Genomic DNA, 17089 nt, shown 5'->3' on the forward strand with positions numbered 1-17089 from the left:
AGCAACGTGCAACGCAGCTATGGTCAGCACTCCACGCTATTTGTGGTTCCCCACCACTTATGTCATCCACCCGTGGTGCACTGTGTCTACCACGGGGTCAAACCGAGTGCTGGTCAGTCATCATTCGCCTCCTGCGGTCACGATGTTCACACGAATCCTCATCAGAGCACATCGTAAGGTCCAGCAGCTGCTGTAGTTAAAGTAGCTCTGACCATCGTGCTCATCTCTGACCTCTTGTGCAGTTCATTACGAATGTATCAACTAAGGTAATACCGATCGCATTTAGACTCGCATCTGCCGCTGTCACTTCTCGTAAGCTAGCCTATCGCTAATATCAGAGAGGATAAGACTGCTCCGTTTTGAACTTGATAATTTAGACAAATGTCTCTTACAATCACACTTAGCATTAACAGATAAAATGTCCACATCTGATTGGGACCTTGTAGATAACATGACTGTTTTTTTTTTCTGCCGCGACAATGTCAACCAAATGTAAAGTTAACCTGATTGCTAAAGACAATGCACTATCAAAATAATGAGTGCATTGTCTTTGAGCTGTACGCCTTTTGGCATCATCTGGTCGAGCACCAATTGGGTCGAGGCTCAAAAGAAAGCCGTCCCTTGGTGTGGACCAATCAGTTTCAAGGACAATGCATATATTATCATAGTAGGTTTTTTGTTTGCATTTTGACTGCAGGTATTGCGGTTAATGCAGACATGAATCCTCGTAAAAAGGTTTCAGTTTTGTTGCCAGAAAAAAGGGGAAAAACCCTATCATTACATTTTGGTACTGGCAAAGGAGGTCTAATGATGAATAATAGCTTTCAAACACTGCACAAAATTAATGCAGAACTCCAGGTTATCCACTGTTGGCATAGCCAACACCTTAAACGCCTTTTGTTTTGTCAATATAAATCGGAGCAGGCTGTTACGGTATAATAACGACGTGCCCGCTAAACTCGGGCCCTCTTGTCCACTGATGAGTGAGGAAGTTTAACAAAAAATGACAACAGAAACTCACGCAAATTAAGAAGTAAGCTAAAGTAACAAAAATATTTGGGTTTCTTTAATCAAAACACACCTCCATATTGATTACAAACCCTCACGCAAACATTCCCCCCAACTCGTGCGTTTATACGTTGGCCGAATGCGAAAGCCACGATGTCACACAAAACGCGTTCTAAGGAGATTTGAACTCTAAATGCTCTGGGTTACAAACCCAGCGCCGTATCACCCGAGCCACGAGGCTGGGTGCTGGCGTGCCCCCCGTGCCGTCGCGAGCGCGTTAGTGGGGTGCCCGCGCTCTGCCGCTCGAATCTTAAAAGCGCAAACGGTCGCCTCCGATTGAATCTTGACGGAAGAATGTCAAGAAAACCTCCAAAGTCGAGACGATCAAAACGGCGGCGGGGCATTGGGGGGCCGAGTAAATGGAACGTGGGATGGCAAAAAGCGATTTGAGCGATAACCTACGCCCGAGAGTAAAACTATCCCGCTAAATCAAGACGTGCAGGTCGTGGGGCGCGTCCACGCCGTGGGAGGCGCCGCCAGCGGCCTGCTCGGGGGGCTCCTGGTGGGCCCTCGGCGTCGCCCCCAGCTCCGTCTGAAGCTCCTTCAACTCGTCACGGAGCTGCCACAATTCCGATGGTGACGTCGCTCTGGGACCCGCCGTGGACTCCGGCTCGACAGCATCTGCCACCCGAGAAACGAGTCGAATTTCAATAAGAGTATTTTCATTAACAAAAAATATATATACACTCTCCATGATAGAGGGTTTTTTGGTTATATCGCATGTATAGTGCAGTGTATAGTGTAGTATAAAGTGCAGTGTATAGTGTAATGTATAGTAGTATAAAGTGCAGTGTATAGTGTAGTGTATAGTAGTGTATAGTGTAGTGTATAGTGTAGTGTATAGCGTAGTGTATAGTAGTGTATAGTGCAGTGTATAGTGTAGTGTATAGTGCAGTGTATAGTGTAGTGTATAGTGTAGTGTATAGTGCAGTGCATAATGTAGTGTATAGTGCAGTGTATAGTGTAGTGTATAGCGTAGTGTATAGTAGTGTATAGTGCAGTGTATAGTGTAGTGTATAGTGCAGTGTATAGTGTAGTGTATAGTGTAGTGTATAGTGCAGTGCATAATGTAGTGTATAGTGCAGTGGATAGTAGTGTATAGTGTAGTGTATAGTGTACTGTAGTGTGTAGTGTAGTGTATAGTGTAGTGTATAGTGTAGTGTATAGTGTAGTGTATAGTGCAGTGCATAGTGTAGTGTATAGTGCAGTGGATAGTAGTGTATAGTGTAGTTTATAGTGTACTGTAGTTTGTAGTGTAGTGTATAGTGTAGTGTATAGTGTAGTGTATAGCGCAGTGTATAGTGCAGTGTATAGTGTAGTGAATAGTGCAGTGTATAGTGTAGTGTATAGTGCAGTGTATAGTGTAGTGTATAGTGCAGTGCATAGTGCAGTGGATAGTGCAGTGTATAGTGCAGTGTATAGTGCAGTGTATTGTAGTGTATAGTGTAGTGTATAGTGCAGTGTATAGTGCAGTGTATAGTGTAGTGTATAGTGCAGTGTATAGTGCAGTGTATAGTGCACACAACATCTATATACATATTCTTAGCTCTTTCGGTAAAGTCACGTTGAAGGGAAACAATAAAATAATAATATATATATAAAACAATAAAACCGGATTCCCACCACCATCCATCACAGAAGAATTCTCTCATCAAGACTCTGTACCATAGAGCCCAATGCATATCCGACCAGGAACACATAGTCAGTGAACTCAAGCACGTACACCAAGTTCTTAAGGCTAATGGTTACTCCGACTATACAATCCGCAAAGCTATCACTCAAACCATGAAGGACCCTCTTGAGGAGCCTTTCAAAACCATCACTTTACCCTACATTGCGGCGATCACAAAAAAGATCTCTAAAATCTTGAATAAACACAATATCCAGGTCCGTTTCAACACATTACATAAAATCCGTGATCTGGTTCCGTCTGTAAAAGAAGTGATTCCGGACATACAGTACCCTGGTGTCTACAAACTAAGTTGCCTCTGTGGTAGTAGTTACATTGGAGAAACCAAACGCCACGTCTCGGACCGCATCCGTGAACACAAAGCAGACCTTAAACACCGTACGACCAACACCTCGGCCGTGGCAGATCATTGTTATAATTCAGTAGGCTCACATGACATTGACTTTTCCAAGACAGAGGTTCTTTGTAAGCCATCTGGCTACCATGAGAGATTCGTTCATGAGGCTATCCACATATACAAGCACAGAGACAATTCCAACCGAGAAGATGGATTCTGGTTTAGCAATCATTGGAAAGATTTGATTAACCATTTCAGGTCTTAATTGATTGTTCACGCTTACAGTGGCTTTCAGACAGCATACATTAATTTTTCGTCTCCCCCCTCCTCTTTTCAGAACATAGATGGACTCGTCCTTCTAAATAAACTGCCAAATCGCTGCGCGTGGCGCTGACGTTTTTCTTAAAATAAATAAAGACACTGTAAAAAAATAAAAAAATTAATGCAAACCGACACACCTGACGACGACCGTTTGTGTTATGGTCGAAACGTCGTGAGAATTTTTATTGTTTTATATATATTTTATTATTTTATTGTTTCCCTTCAACGTGACTTTACCGAAAGAGCTAAGAATATGAATTACTGCAGTCACGAAAGCTTTAAATCAAAATCTATATACATAGCTATCAACACATACACTACACTATACACTACACACACAACATCGATATACATTGCTATCAACACATATACTACACTATAAAATATACACAACATATATATAGCTATCAACACGTACACTACACTATACACTACAAACACAACATCTATATCCATAGCTATCAACACATACACTACACTATACAGTATACACTACACACACAACAGCTATATACATAGCTATCAACACATACACTACACTACACACACATCTATATACATAGCTATCAACACATACACTACACTACACACAACATCTATATATATAGCGATCAACACATACACTACATTATACACTACACTATAAACTATACACAACATCTATATACATAGCTATCAACACATACACTACACTATACACTACACACAACATCTATACATAGCTATCAACACATACACTACACTATACACTACACTATAAACTACAAACATCTATATACATAGCTATCAACACATACACTACACTATAAACTACACACATCTATATACATCGCTATCAACACATACACTACACTATACATTACAAACACAACAGCTATATACATAGCTATCAACACATACACTACACTATACACTACAAACACAACATCTATATACATAGCTATAAACACATACACTACATTGTACACTACACTATAAACTACCCACAACAGCTATATACATAGCTATCAACACATACACTACACTATACAGTATACACTACACACACAACATCTATATACATAGCTATCAACACATACACTATACACTACACACAGCATATATATAGCTATCAACACATACACTACATTATACACTACACTATAAACTATACACACCATCTATATACATAGCTATCAACACATACACTACATTATACACTACACTATAAACTATACACAACATCTATATACATAGCTATCAACACATACACTACATTATACACTACACTATACAATACACACAACATCTATATACATAGCTATCAAAACATACACTACATTATACACTATACACTACACACAACATCTATATACATAGCTATCAACACATACACTACATTATACACTACACTATAAAATATACACATCTATATACATAGATATCAACACATACACTACATTATACACTACACTATAAACTATACACAACATCTATATATAGCGGTTGGGAAGCTGACGGAACCGTTATTATTTCCCTTCCACGTGACTTTACCGAAAGAACCAAGAATAAGAGACAGCTTTGTTTAGAGCCTAGTCTCAAACAGTGTTAGATGAGAGGACAATGCCACTACGAAGACATTGACAGCTCGGGGTGAGACACACGAGGCTCTAAAGAAAGCTGTCTCTGGTGTGGAACAATCAGTTTCAAAGACAATGCATCATCATCATCTCGTAGACTACCAGAGCATGTTTTTTTCTGTTTGCATGTTCATTACAAGTACCGTGTGCGTGGCCAATGCAGTGAGATGATTCCTTGCAAGAGGTTTACGTTTGGTGTTATCATGTTCACACAGCTGTTTTATTACTAGAAAGGGTAAAACCAATTCTTATATTTTGTTACTGGCAAGGGAGGTCCCATGATGTTTTTTTGCTGTTGTCATCATCGGCGAAACGTCACGGAAACTCGAATTGTCGGCGTAGTTGGGGGTCGCTCTCTGACACACAGCCGGCGAGTGTCGAGCCGGTAGCGACCCGGCACGTTTAGTTTACGTGAGGCAATGCCAACCGCGCCGGCGAGGCCCCCCACCTGCTCCGTGGCCGGTGCCTCCCGCTCAGCGAGTCGTGGATGGTGCCCAGCCCCAGGTAGGCAATCTCGGACAGTTCGAGCAGGAGGCTGAGACCGGCGACTGCGTACATGACCAGAAGGAAGACGGTCTTCTCTGTGGGGCGCGACACAAAGCAGTCGACGCTATTCGGGCAGGGGTCACGGACGCACTTGAAGCGCGGGGCCACCTCCACGCCGTACATCAGGTACTGCCCCACCAGGAAGCCAACCTCGGCCAGCGTGCGGGCCAGCAGCTGGAGGGTGTAGGCCACCATCAGGCCGTCCGTCTTGATCCTCCACCGCTCGTTGTGCTGCTTCCCCTCGCCGTCTTCTTCACCCTCCTCCTCCACCTCCTCTTCCACCTCCACCTCCTCCTCTTTCTCCGTGCATTCAATCACGCGGTCAGGGCCGCCGGTTCGCTTGGCTCGCTTGGTTTGTTCGTCTCGCTTGTACTCGATCCTACCACGACAGAGAGCGGCGGCGGCGTCGAAGTTTCACCCCTCGCTACGAGCGAGCCACCGTCGGGACTCGAGGTAAGTGAAAATATTTACCTTCCTTTAAAATTTGACGCTTTATTTACTACTAAGCGGGAAGCACCCGGCGTTGCCCGGGGGAAAACATATATTGAAACACTTCTCAAAACTTAAAAACATAACATATACAAGTGGAAAAAAAAACTTTGATCATTGCCTCATTCGTAAAAACTAAAATGAAACCCAACACGCGGCGTAAAAAAACGTACGCTCGCGCGCCAAGATTCGACTCTTTAGATCGCGCAAAGGAATCGAAGGTTGTAGATTTCTTTAGAATCGGCCTATTCCCGTTTAATCGATACCACAAAGCTCACCAGATATCGATTCTCGCCACACTTCATCGTCATTTCCCCACCCCCCCCAAAAAAAAATAAGTGTATTTTTATGTTTGCATGGTGTACAGTATGGAAAGTACCCACATGGCAAATTTCAAGTTTGTTGCATGTCGGGAAGTACGCTAAACATTTTGAACAGACACATACTCACAACTTTGCCTTTTATACATGTGCAATTATAATATCGCATGCAAATGTATTATATTTCTTATTGTTGAAGAGTTTAACAATGCTTCCTTTTTGCTGTTGAATCGCAGAATATTTTACGACGCTGACCGTGTGCGTGTTTAAACACAGCGCACATTCGCCCTCCCGAACTGAACTAGCCGTTCGGACGTACCGACGGGGGGGCTCGGGAACAGAACTCCATTCCTAAGTCAAGGGGAAACCTTGCCAGCCCTTTCACCGTTCAAACTCGTGACCAAAACGACGGCGCAACCTAATTAAAAAACAAATTAAAACATTTCCAACTGCGGGCAGCCATTCAAATTTCCACCGTAGCCTCCCCCCCCCCACCCCCCACTGTCAAAACTCCCTCCGAGAACCTCGGTACCTGGTGATGCGATGCACTGCGAAGCCGAGGTACAGGATGGTGGGCGTGGCGACCGCGATGATCTGGAACACCCAGAAGCGGACGTGGGAGAGCGGGGCGAAGCTGTCGTAGCAGACGTTCTCGCAACCGGGCTGCGCCGTGTTGCACGAGAAGCGGCCCTGCTCGTCGTAGTAGATGGACTCGCCGGCGACCGTCGTGAGAACGACGCGAAAGATGACGAAGGTGGTGATCCACAGCTTGCTCAGGAAGGTGGAGTGCCGATGAACCTCCTCCAGCAGATGCGTGAGGTAGCCCCAGCTCATCGTGGCCGCCGGTCTAATTCAGCGACGCCGCTGCGGGGAAACGTTCACCCGTGTTTGTACAGGCACTACTCTACTTACAAACATTCAACTTCAGGACTTTTAGAGATAATAAAAAAAAACCTATCCCGTTTGTCCAGTTGCCCGTTTGGAATGAGAGTCGTAAGTTCAACCTCCACGCACAATAAATGGCAGTGGTGGCATCTACATTGGCAGAATGTGAAGAACCAGTGGCATCTACATCTGCAGAACATGAAGAACCGGTGGCATCTACATCTGCAGAACGTGAAGAACCAGTGGCATCTACATCTGCAGAATGTGAAGAACCAGTGGCATCTACATCTGTAGAACGTGAAGAACCAGTGGCATCTACATCTGCAGAACGTGAAGAACCAGTGGCATCTACATCTACAGAACGTGAAGAACCAGTGGCATCTACATCTGCAGAACGTGAAGAACCAGTGGCATCTACATCGACAGAACATGAAGAACCAGTGGCATCTACATCTGCAGAACGTGAAGAACCAGTGGCATCTACATCGACAGAACGTGAAGAACCAATGGCATCTACATCTGCAGAACGTGAAGAACCAGTGGCATCTACATCTACAGAAAGTGAAGAACCAGTGGCATCTACATCGACAGAACGTGAAGAACCAGTGGCATCTACATCTACAGAACGTGAAGAACGAGTGGCATCTACATCTCCAGAACGTGAAGAACCAGTGGCATCTACATCTACAGAAAGTGAAGGACCTGTGGCATCTACATCGACAGAACGTGAAGAACCAGTGGCATCTACATCTACAGAACGTGAAGAACCAGTGGCATCTACGTCTACAGAACGTGAAGAACCAACGGCATCTGCATCTGCAGAACGTGAAGAACCAGTGGCATCTACATCTACAGCGCTGGTAGCGGCCATCGGCAAGTCCAATCAAGTTTCAAGTTTCATTTATTAGGTGTATAGCCCTGTGAGTCATGCGGCTCTTGAGTTCGGGTGCAACCGCAACAAACAAAATATGAACAGAGAAACATCTTAAAGCGACGACGCGTAACGGAAACATCCTGTGATAAAACAGCAAATCTTCCAGAAAAGAAAAAAACTTATTACAACTCAGTGTGCAAAAATCTCACAAACCCCTTCTTGAATAAGAGCCTTGAGACTCGGCGAGGAATTCCCCCCCGGGTGAACTGAATCACATCGTTATTATCACTACTGCCCTCTGTTCGAACAGCGTTCATCTATTTTCGTTGTAAAATGTCAATCGGTCACTTGTTCGGAGGTCATGTCCATGAGGACGCATTTCCTAAGAAGGCCACGGCAGTTGCGTTGGTTCCTCGCGCGCTGCCGAGAGACGAGTTCTCGGTGGCACTCGAGAAAAAACAAACGCGCATCCGTCCCGTGCCCTCCTGGATAGCATCATCAATTGCGGTGTATAAGGGAGCAAAGATGCCGTCCGAGAAGACGATTCGTAATGTTTTTTTTGGGGTCAAGATCTCTTGTGGACGCGCGCGTGTGTGTGCATTCGGGCCCTCCTACACCCGACACAGCCAATCAATAAAATGTTGACTCCCTCGCCTGGTATACAGGAGGTCGTGGATTCGATCCCGAACCTGACGCCTGCTGTGTACTCCATCTCTTCTCTAGCTGTTTAGGCATCCGCTTGCACACAACAACAACCACCATTCGCCACTAAGTGGCGGTGATGTCACCACGACGCTTGTACCAGGCTATGTGCACCCTGAGGCCACGTGAAGTGTCGAACGCCCACTAGCAGGAGGTCACGGGGCAGACCCAGGTGCCACGGGTCGACTGACTGAGATGACTGGCTGATGCACCACCTGTGCCCCCTACTGTGCCAACCTGCTGTGCTTTAGCCACCCGGCGCTCCGCTCGTTGTTGTGAGCGTCGCTCCTCCGCCCTCCGTTGTTGTTGGAGGGCGACTACCTCCAACTGCCCAGTAGCGTCCTTCACGAGCCTCCTCCACAGAGGCCGATCTTGACACCGCTGGTACCAGTCATCGGCAAGTCCACTCAGCTCCACGTCCTCCTGTACCACATCACTCCATCTCCTCTCTAGCCCGTGCCGCGCCCGTTTAGCCCCCTCGATCCGGCCGAACAAAAGCTGTTTCGGCATGCGGTGGCTGGGCATGCGGGCTACATGACCCAGCCAACGCAGCCTTGCCTGCCGGAGGAGCTCACCGATGGGACCTTGCCCAGATATTTCAAGGATTTGTGAGCTCCTCACACAATCCAGCCTGGTTAAACCCAGGATGGATCGTAGGCAGGCCAGTCTAAATGTTTCTAACCGGTGAAGATGTTCCATTAGGGGGGTCCATGTTTCGCAAGCGTAGAGAAGTGAGGGAATGACTGTGGTCGAGAAGACCTGAAGCTTAGTGCGGAGCCACAGACCAGGTAGCTTCCACACAGCGTTACGCAACCGATGAAAAGATATTGCCGCTCGACTGATTCGGAGTGAGACCTCTGCTGTTAAACTGGAGCTGGTCAAAAGCACACTGCCCAGGCATGGGAAACTCTCCACTCGCTCCACAACTGCCCCATCACCGATTGGGAGTTGTGGGGGTGTAGTGTCCGATGGTACAAAATACCCAGACAGGTGCTTAGTTTTGGTGGGGCTGATGGTAAGGCCCCACCTCTTAGTGGCACGCTCCAGTCTCAGCAGCAGCGTCGACAACTCCTCCTCTGAATGAGCAGCTATTACCAAATCATCAGCATACATAACGTGGTTGAGCAATAGGGAGCCATCCCTTGACCGCACCCGGGCATCGATCAGCCTCCCATTATATCTGTACCATATGGAGATTCCCCCGGTACAGCTATTGAAGGCTTCACGAACTACGTGGTCAAAATAGATGTTAAATAATGTGGGAGCCAGAGGACATCCCTGTCGCACCCCAAGGTGTACAGGGAATGGCTCTGACTCCCGACCACATAGTTTTACCTGGGCCCGCTCACCATCATGAAGGTCCTTAATGATCGTGAGCAGAGGGTCAGGTACTCCAAAAGCACGAAGAACAACCCAGAGCCCTGGCCTATTGATGGTATCATATGCCTTGACCAGGTCAATAAAGCAGAGATGTAGGTCTTGTTGGAATTCCCTACACCTCTGCTGTAGCAGACGGACAGAAAATATGGCATCTGTGCAGGACCGCCCTTTCCTGAAACGGCATTGGGGCTCCACAAGCCTCTCCTCAGCGTGCCTGGCAATCCTTGCCAGGACCTTTCCCGGCACACTGAGGAGTGAGATGCCCCTGTAGTTGTTACAGTCTGTGCGGTCCCCCTTCTTAAAAAGGGGGACCACCAGGGCATCCTTCCAATCCTGCGGAACCCGTCCAGTGGTCCAGACTGTTGTTATGATGTCATATAGGGCAGTCTGTGCACAAACGCCACCCTCCCTCAGCATTTCGCTTGGGAGATCATCTCTGCCCGCTGCCTTTCCTGGTCTCAAACTCCGGATCACCTTCAGTACTTCCTCAACAGATGGCACCTCAGCCAGCCACTCACAGGGGGTGACTTCTTCCAATATTTGAGGCACCGCAGCCTCAGCAGGGTCATCCTCACTTTGTGCCACGATGTTTTCCTGGCTGAGGGATTTTCCCTCCCCCAGGACCTCACAGAAATGCTCAGCAAATCTGCAAACCTGTTCCTGGGGGTCGGAGATTGGATCACCGTTTTTTCCCCTAATGATTGTAATAGGTGTGGCGCTGCAGGTTACTTTTTGATGGAGTTAAATAGAGATTTGTGATCACGGGCCACTGAGGCAGCATCTATCTCCTCAGCAACCCGCGACCACCACCCATCCTTGCAGCGCCTCACGGCCCTCCGAACCTCCGAGCGAAGGCTGCGGTAAGCCTCCTCATTCTCTGACGTGGGATTCTGTAGCCGATGACAGTGGGCCTGTCGCTTTTTCTCAACCATCCTGAACACCTCCTCTGTCAGCCAGGGTCTCTGGGGAGGTCTGGACCGCATACCCAAAGCAGCCATTGCAGCTGCATGAGTCACAGTCCTAAACCTCGCCCATTTACCCTCGACATCAGGAGGAGTCGGGGACGATGCCAATCCCAGCCGCAAGCGATGATGAAATTCTCGCTTGCAACTTTCATCAGATAACTGAGACCAGGAAACTTTAGGTTGGAATGGGGTCCTGGGTGTACACCCACCACCGGAGTGGAAGAATGGCAGGCGCATCTTACAGATGACAAGTCGCTGGTCAGAGGGCAGATCAGCTCCACGGTAGGTCCTGGTGTCAAGGACATGGGCTCGCATCCGCTGGTCCGTCACTATGTAGTCCAGCAGATGTTCTTGCGTGGACCCGGCATGCATCCATGATGTTGTGTGGATGTGCCGATGCCAGAACAGCGTGTTGGTAATTACAAGCCCATGGGCTGCACAAAATCTAGCAGCCTCCTACCGTTGTTATTGAGCTGATCTGGCCCATGCCCTCCAATCACTCCAGACCAGGTGCCAGCATCATGACCAACTCGGGCATTGAAGTCACCCAACATGATGACTCTTTTCCGAGGGGCCAATTTAGCCAGCACCTGTGACAGGAGGTCATAGAAGGCATCTGACTCATCGGCTTTGCCTGCATCCCTCCATGGATGTTCATCTTCGGTGGGGGCATAAGTAACCACGACCACCATTCCTCGCCTCCGGTTGATGGGAAGGCGAGCCCAAAGTAGCCTGGGGCTTACAGCTTCCCACACCTCACCGCCACGCTCCCACGCCCCCTTCATTCTTTTGTTCAAAAGAAGAGCCACACCCTGTTGTTTGGCAGTCTGCTGCCCCGAGTAGAGGACTGTCCACCCCTCATGGTGGCAGGAGCCAGAACCGGTCCACCGGACACACACACAGACACACACACAGACACACACACAGACACACACACAGACACACACAGACACACACACACAGACACACACAGACACACACAGAGACAGACACACACACAGACACACACAGACACACACACAGACACACACACTGACACAAACACACACACAGACACATACAGACACAAACACACAGACACACACACACACAGACAACAACAACCGCCATTCGCCACTAAGTGGCGGTGACGTCACCACGACGCTTGTGCCAGGCTATGTGCACCGTGAGGCCACGTGAAGTGTCGAACGCCTGCTGGCAGGAGGTCACTGGGCAGACCCAGGTGCCACGGGTCGACTGACTGAGATGACTGGCTGATGCACCACCTGTGCCCCCTACTGTGCCAACCTGCTGTGCTTTAGCCACCCGGCGTTCCGCTCGTTGTTGTGAGCGTCGCTCCTCCGCCCTCCGTTGTTGTTGGAGGGCGACTGCCTCCAACTGCCCAGTAGCATCCTTCACGAGCCTCCTCCACAGAGGCCGATCTTGACATCGCTGGTACCAGTCATCGGCAAGTCCACTCAGCTCCACGTCCTCCTGTACCACATCACTCCATCTCTTCTCTAGCCCGTGCCGCACCCGCTTAGCCCCCTCAATCCGGCCAAACAAAAGCTGCTTCGGCATGCGGTGGCTGGGCATGCGGGCTACATGACCCAGCCATCGCAGCGTTGCCTGCCGGAGGAGCTCACCGATGGGACCCTGCCCAGATCTTTCAAGGATTTGTGAGCTCCTCACACAATCCAGTCTGGTTAAACCCAGGATGGATCGTAGGCAGGCCAGCCTAAATGTTTCTAACCGGCGAAGATGTTCCACCAGGGGGGTCCACGTTTCGCAAGCGTAGAGAAGGGAGGGAATGACCGTGGCCGAGAAGACATGAAGCTTAGTGCGGAGCGACAGACCAGGTAGCTTCCACACAGCGTTACGCAACCGATGAAAAGATATTGCCGCTCGACTGATTCGGAGTGAGACCTCTGCTGTTAAACTGGAGCTGGTCAAAAGCACACTGCCCAGATATGGGAAACTCTCCACTCTCTCCACAACTGCCCCATCACCGATTGGGAGTTGTGGGGGTGGAGTGTCCGATGGTACAAAATACCCAGGCAGGTGCTTAGTTTTGGTGGGGCTGATGGTAAGGCCCCACCTCTTAGTGGCACGCTCCAGTCTCAGCAGCAGCGTCTCCAACTCCTCCTCTGACTGAGCAGCTATTACCAAATCATCAGCATACATAACGTGGTTGAGCAATAGGGAGCCATCCCTTGACCGCACCCGGGCATCGATTAGCCTCCCATTATATCTGTACCATATGGAGATTCCCCCGGCACAGCTATTGAAGGCTTCACGAACTACGTGGTCAAAATAGATGTTAAATAATGTGGGAGCCAGAGGACATCCCTGTCGCACCCCAAGGTGTACAGGGAATGGCTCTGACTCCCGGCCACGTAGTTTTACCCGGGCCCGCTCACCATCATGAAGGTCCTTAATGATCGTGAGCAGAGGGTCAGGTACTCCAAAAGCACGAAGAACGACCCATAGCCCAGGCCTACTGATGGTATCATAGGCCTTGACCAGGTCAATAAAGCAGAGATGTAGGTCTTGTTGGAATTCCCTACACCTCTGCTGTAGCAGACGGACAGAAAATATGGCATCTGTGCAGGACCGCCCTTTCCTGAAACCGCATTGGGGCTCCGCAAGCCTCTCCTCAGCGTGCCTGGCAAGGCGATGCTGAATAATCCTTGCCAGGACCTTTCTCGGCACACTGAGGAGTGAGATGCCCCTGTAGTTGTTACAGTCTGTGCGGTCCCCCTTCTTAAAAAGGGGGACCACCAGGGCATCCTTCCAATCCTGCGGAACCCGTCCAGTGGTCCAGACTGTTGTTATGATGTCATATAGGGCAGTCTGTGCACAAACGCCACCCTCCCTCAGCATTTCGCTTGGGAGATCATCTCTGCCCGCTGCCTTTTCTGGTCTCAGACTCCTGATCGCCTTCAATACTTCCTCAGCAGATGGCACCTCAGCCAGCCACTCACAGGGGGTGACTTTTTCCAATATTTGAGGCACCGCAGCCTCAGCAGGGTCATCCTCATTTTGTGCCACGATGTTTTCCTGGCTGAGGGATTTTCCCTCCCCCAGGACCTCACAGAAATGCTCAGCAAATCTGCGAACCTGTTCCTGGGGGTCGGAGATTGGATCACCGTTTTTTCCCCTAATGATTGTAATAGGTGTGGCGCTGCAGGTTACTTTTTGATGGAGTTAAATAGAGATTTGTGATCATGGGCCACTGAGGCAGCATCTATCTCCTCAGCAACCCGCGACCACCACCCATCCTTGCAGCGCCTCACGGCCCTCCGAACCTCCGAGCGAAGGCTGCGGTAAGCCTCCTCATTCTCTGACGTGGGATTCTGTAGCCGATGACAGTGGGCCTGTCGCTTTTTCTCAACCATCCTGAACACCTCCTCTGTCAGCCAGGGTCTCTGGGGAGGTCTGGACCGCATACCCAAAGCAGCCATTGCAGCTGCATGAGTCACAGTCCTAAACCTCGCCCATTTACCCTCGACATCAGGAGGAGTCGGGGACGATGCCAATCCCAGCCGCAAGCGATGATGAAATTCTCGCTTGCAACTTTCATCAGATAACTGAGACCAGGAAACTTTAGGTTGGAATGGGGTCCTGGGTGTACACCCACCACCGGACCTCCTGAATGCCGCATAGATCCAGCCGGTACCGGTCCAGCTCCCGACAGAGGAGTGGCAGCCTCTCCTCTGCAGTGAGCGTTCGAACATTCCACGTGGCCACCCGTAGTGGCTTTTCGTTGTTTCTGGAGTAGCCCCGAGGGTAGGTATTCAATCTCCTGGCTCCGCCAAATGGGGTTTGGCCAGGAGACGTCATAGACACCTGGCCCCCCGGGGCCTCCGGCACAAGCTTATTAGTTACATATTTCAGTTTAATTCGTGGTTTCGTGGTAATTAATTGAAGATGGAGGGGTTACCAGCCCCTCGCACCCGTCCAGAGCCCCCGTTTAGCCCCTGTGGTGGACACATATGCCATGAGGGGAGGAGCCAATCAAAATTGGATCTCCCCCCACAGCACTGTCCACGACAGAGTTGCCCGTTCGGCCCCGCGAGGAGGTAGGGGGTTGTTTTGACAGACACACACACACAGACACACACACACACAGACACACACACAGACACACAAACACACACACAGACACACACACAGACACACACACAGACACACACACAGACACACACACACACAGACACACACACAGACACACACACTGACAAACACAGACACACACACAGACACACACACACACAGACACACACATACACACAGACCCACACACAGACACACACACACAGAGACAGACACACACACACACAGACACACACACACAGACACACACAGACACACACACAGACACACACACAGACACAGACAGACACAGACACACACACTGACACAAACACACACACAGACACAAACACACAGACACACACACACAGACACACACAGACACACACACAGACACGCACACACTGACACAAACACACACACAGACACACACACAGACACAAACACACAGACACACACACAGACACACACACTGACACAAACACACACAGACACACACACAGACACACACAGACAGACACACACAGACACACACACACACAGACACACACACACAGACACACACACAGACACACACACTGACACAAACACACACAGACACACACACACAGACACACACAGACAGACACACACAGACACACACACAGACACACACAGACACACAGACACACACACTGACACAAACACAGACACACACACAGACACACACACAGACACAGATACACACACAGACACACACACAGACACACACAGACAGACACACACAGACACACACAGACACACACAGACACACAGACACACACACTGACACAAACACAGACACACACACAGACACACACACACAGACACACACACACAGATACACACACAGACACACACACACAGACACACACAGACACACACACAGACACATACAGACACACAGACACACACACTGACACAAACACAGACACACACACAGACACACACACAGACACACACACACAGATACACACACAGACACACACACACAGACACACACAGACAGACACACAGACACACACACAGACACACAGACACACACACTGACACAAACACAGACACACACACAGACACACACACAGACACACACACAGACAGACACAGACACACACACAAACACAGACACACACACACAGACACACACTGACACAGATCTCGGGGCCGTGGCCACAGCAGCAAGGGGAGACAAAGACGGCAGCGGCTGCGTGGGAGACAGCGCAGAGAGAGAGGGAAGGAGGAGGAGGAGGGTGGTGGAGTGGTGGAGTCAGACCTCTGTTGGAGCGCCCGGGAGCCCAGGAGACGTCCCGAGCAGCTGGGAGATGACGCAGAGAGATGAGAGACAGGGACAGCACCTAGCTAGGACGCCACCTTCCAGCCCCTCCCCCTCACTTCCAGCCCTTCCCCCTCACTTCACCCCCTCCACATCCGCCCCTCCCCCACATCCGGCCCCCCTCCACATCCGCCCCTCCCCCACATCCGGCCCCCCTCCATATCCGGCCCCTCTATCGTCCTCTCTTTGGACCCTCCCCCCGGGCCCTCCCCTCACTTATGCCCCTCCCCCCTCGCTTCCGCCCTTCCCACCCTCCCCCCCTCGCTTCCGGCCCTCCTCTCCCCCGTCACCTCCCTCACCTCCGCCCCCCCCTCGCCCCTCACTTCAGACCCCGCCCCCCCTCACTTCCGGCTCCTCCCTTCTCATTCCCCTCCCTTCCCCCCCTGTTGTGGGCGAGGGGTTCGCACCATGAGCTGGAGAACCAAACAACCCGCAGACTGCCTGCTGCTGGATCTCCTCTCTGTTTCA

At 49.7% G+C, this 17089-nt stretch overlaps 1 protein-coding gene across 1 annotated transcript; it reads right to left on the reverse strand.

Moving 5' to 3' along the window:
- Positions 1-1039: 1039 nt before the first annotated feature.
- LOC142913381 (gap junction gamma-1 protein-like) lies at positions 1040-16670 on the reverse strand. Its single transcript, XM_076060923.1, has 4 exons — positions 16562-16670; positions 6923-7254; positions 5484-5960; positions 1040-1689 (listed from the first exon to the last, which is right to left on the reverse strand). Exons 2-4 carry the CDS (start codon positions 7222-7224, stop codon positions 1620-1622), a joined length of 849 nt encoding a protein of 282 aa, XP_075917038.1. The 5' UTR covers positions 7225-7254; positions 16562-16670; the 3' UTR covers positions 1040-1619.
- Between the last annotated feature and the right edge of the window lie 419 nt (positions 16671-17089).

Source organism: Petromyzon marinus, unplaced genomic scaffold, assembly GCF_048934315.1.
Source record: "Petromyzon marinus isolate PM22_M1 ecotype Great Lakes invasive population unplaced genomic scaffold, UKy_Petmar_22M1.pri1.0 PM_G_Scaffold_25, whole genome shotgun sequence".
Lineage (NCBI taxonomy): Eukaryota > Metazoa > Chordata > Hyperoartia > Petromyzontiformes > Petromyzontidae > Petromyzon > Petromyzon marinus.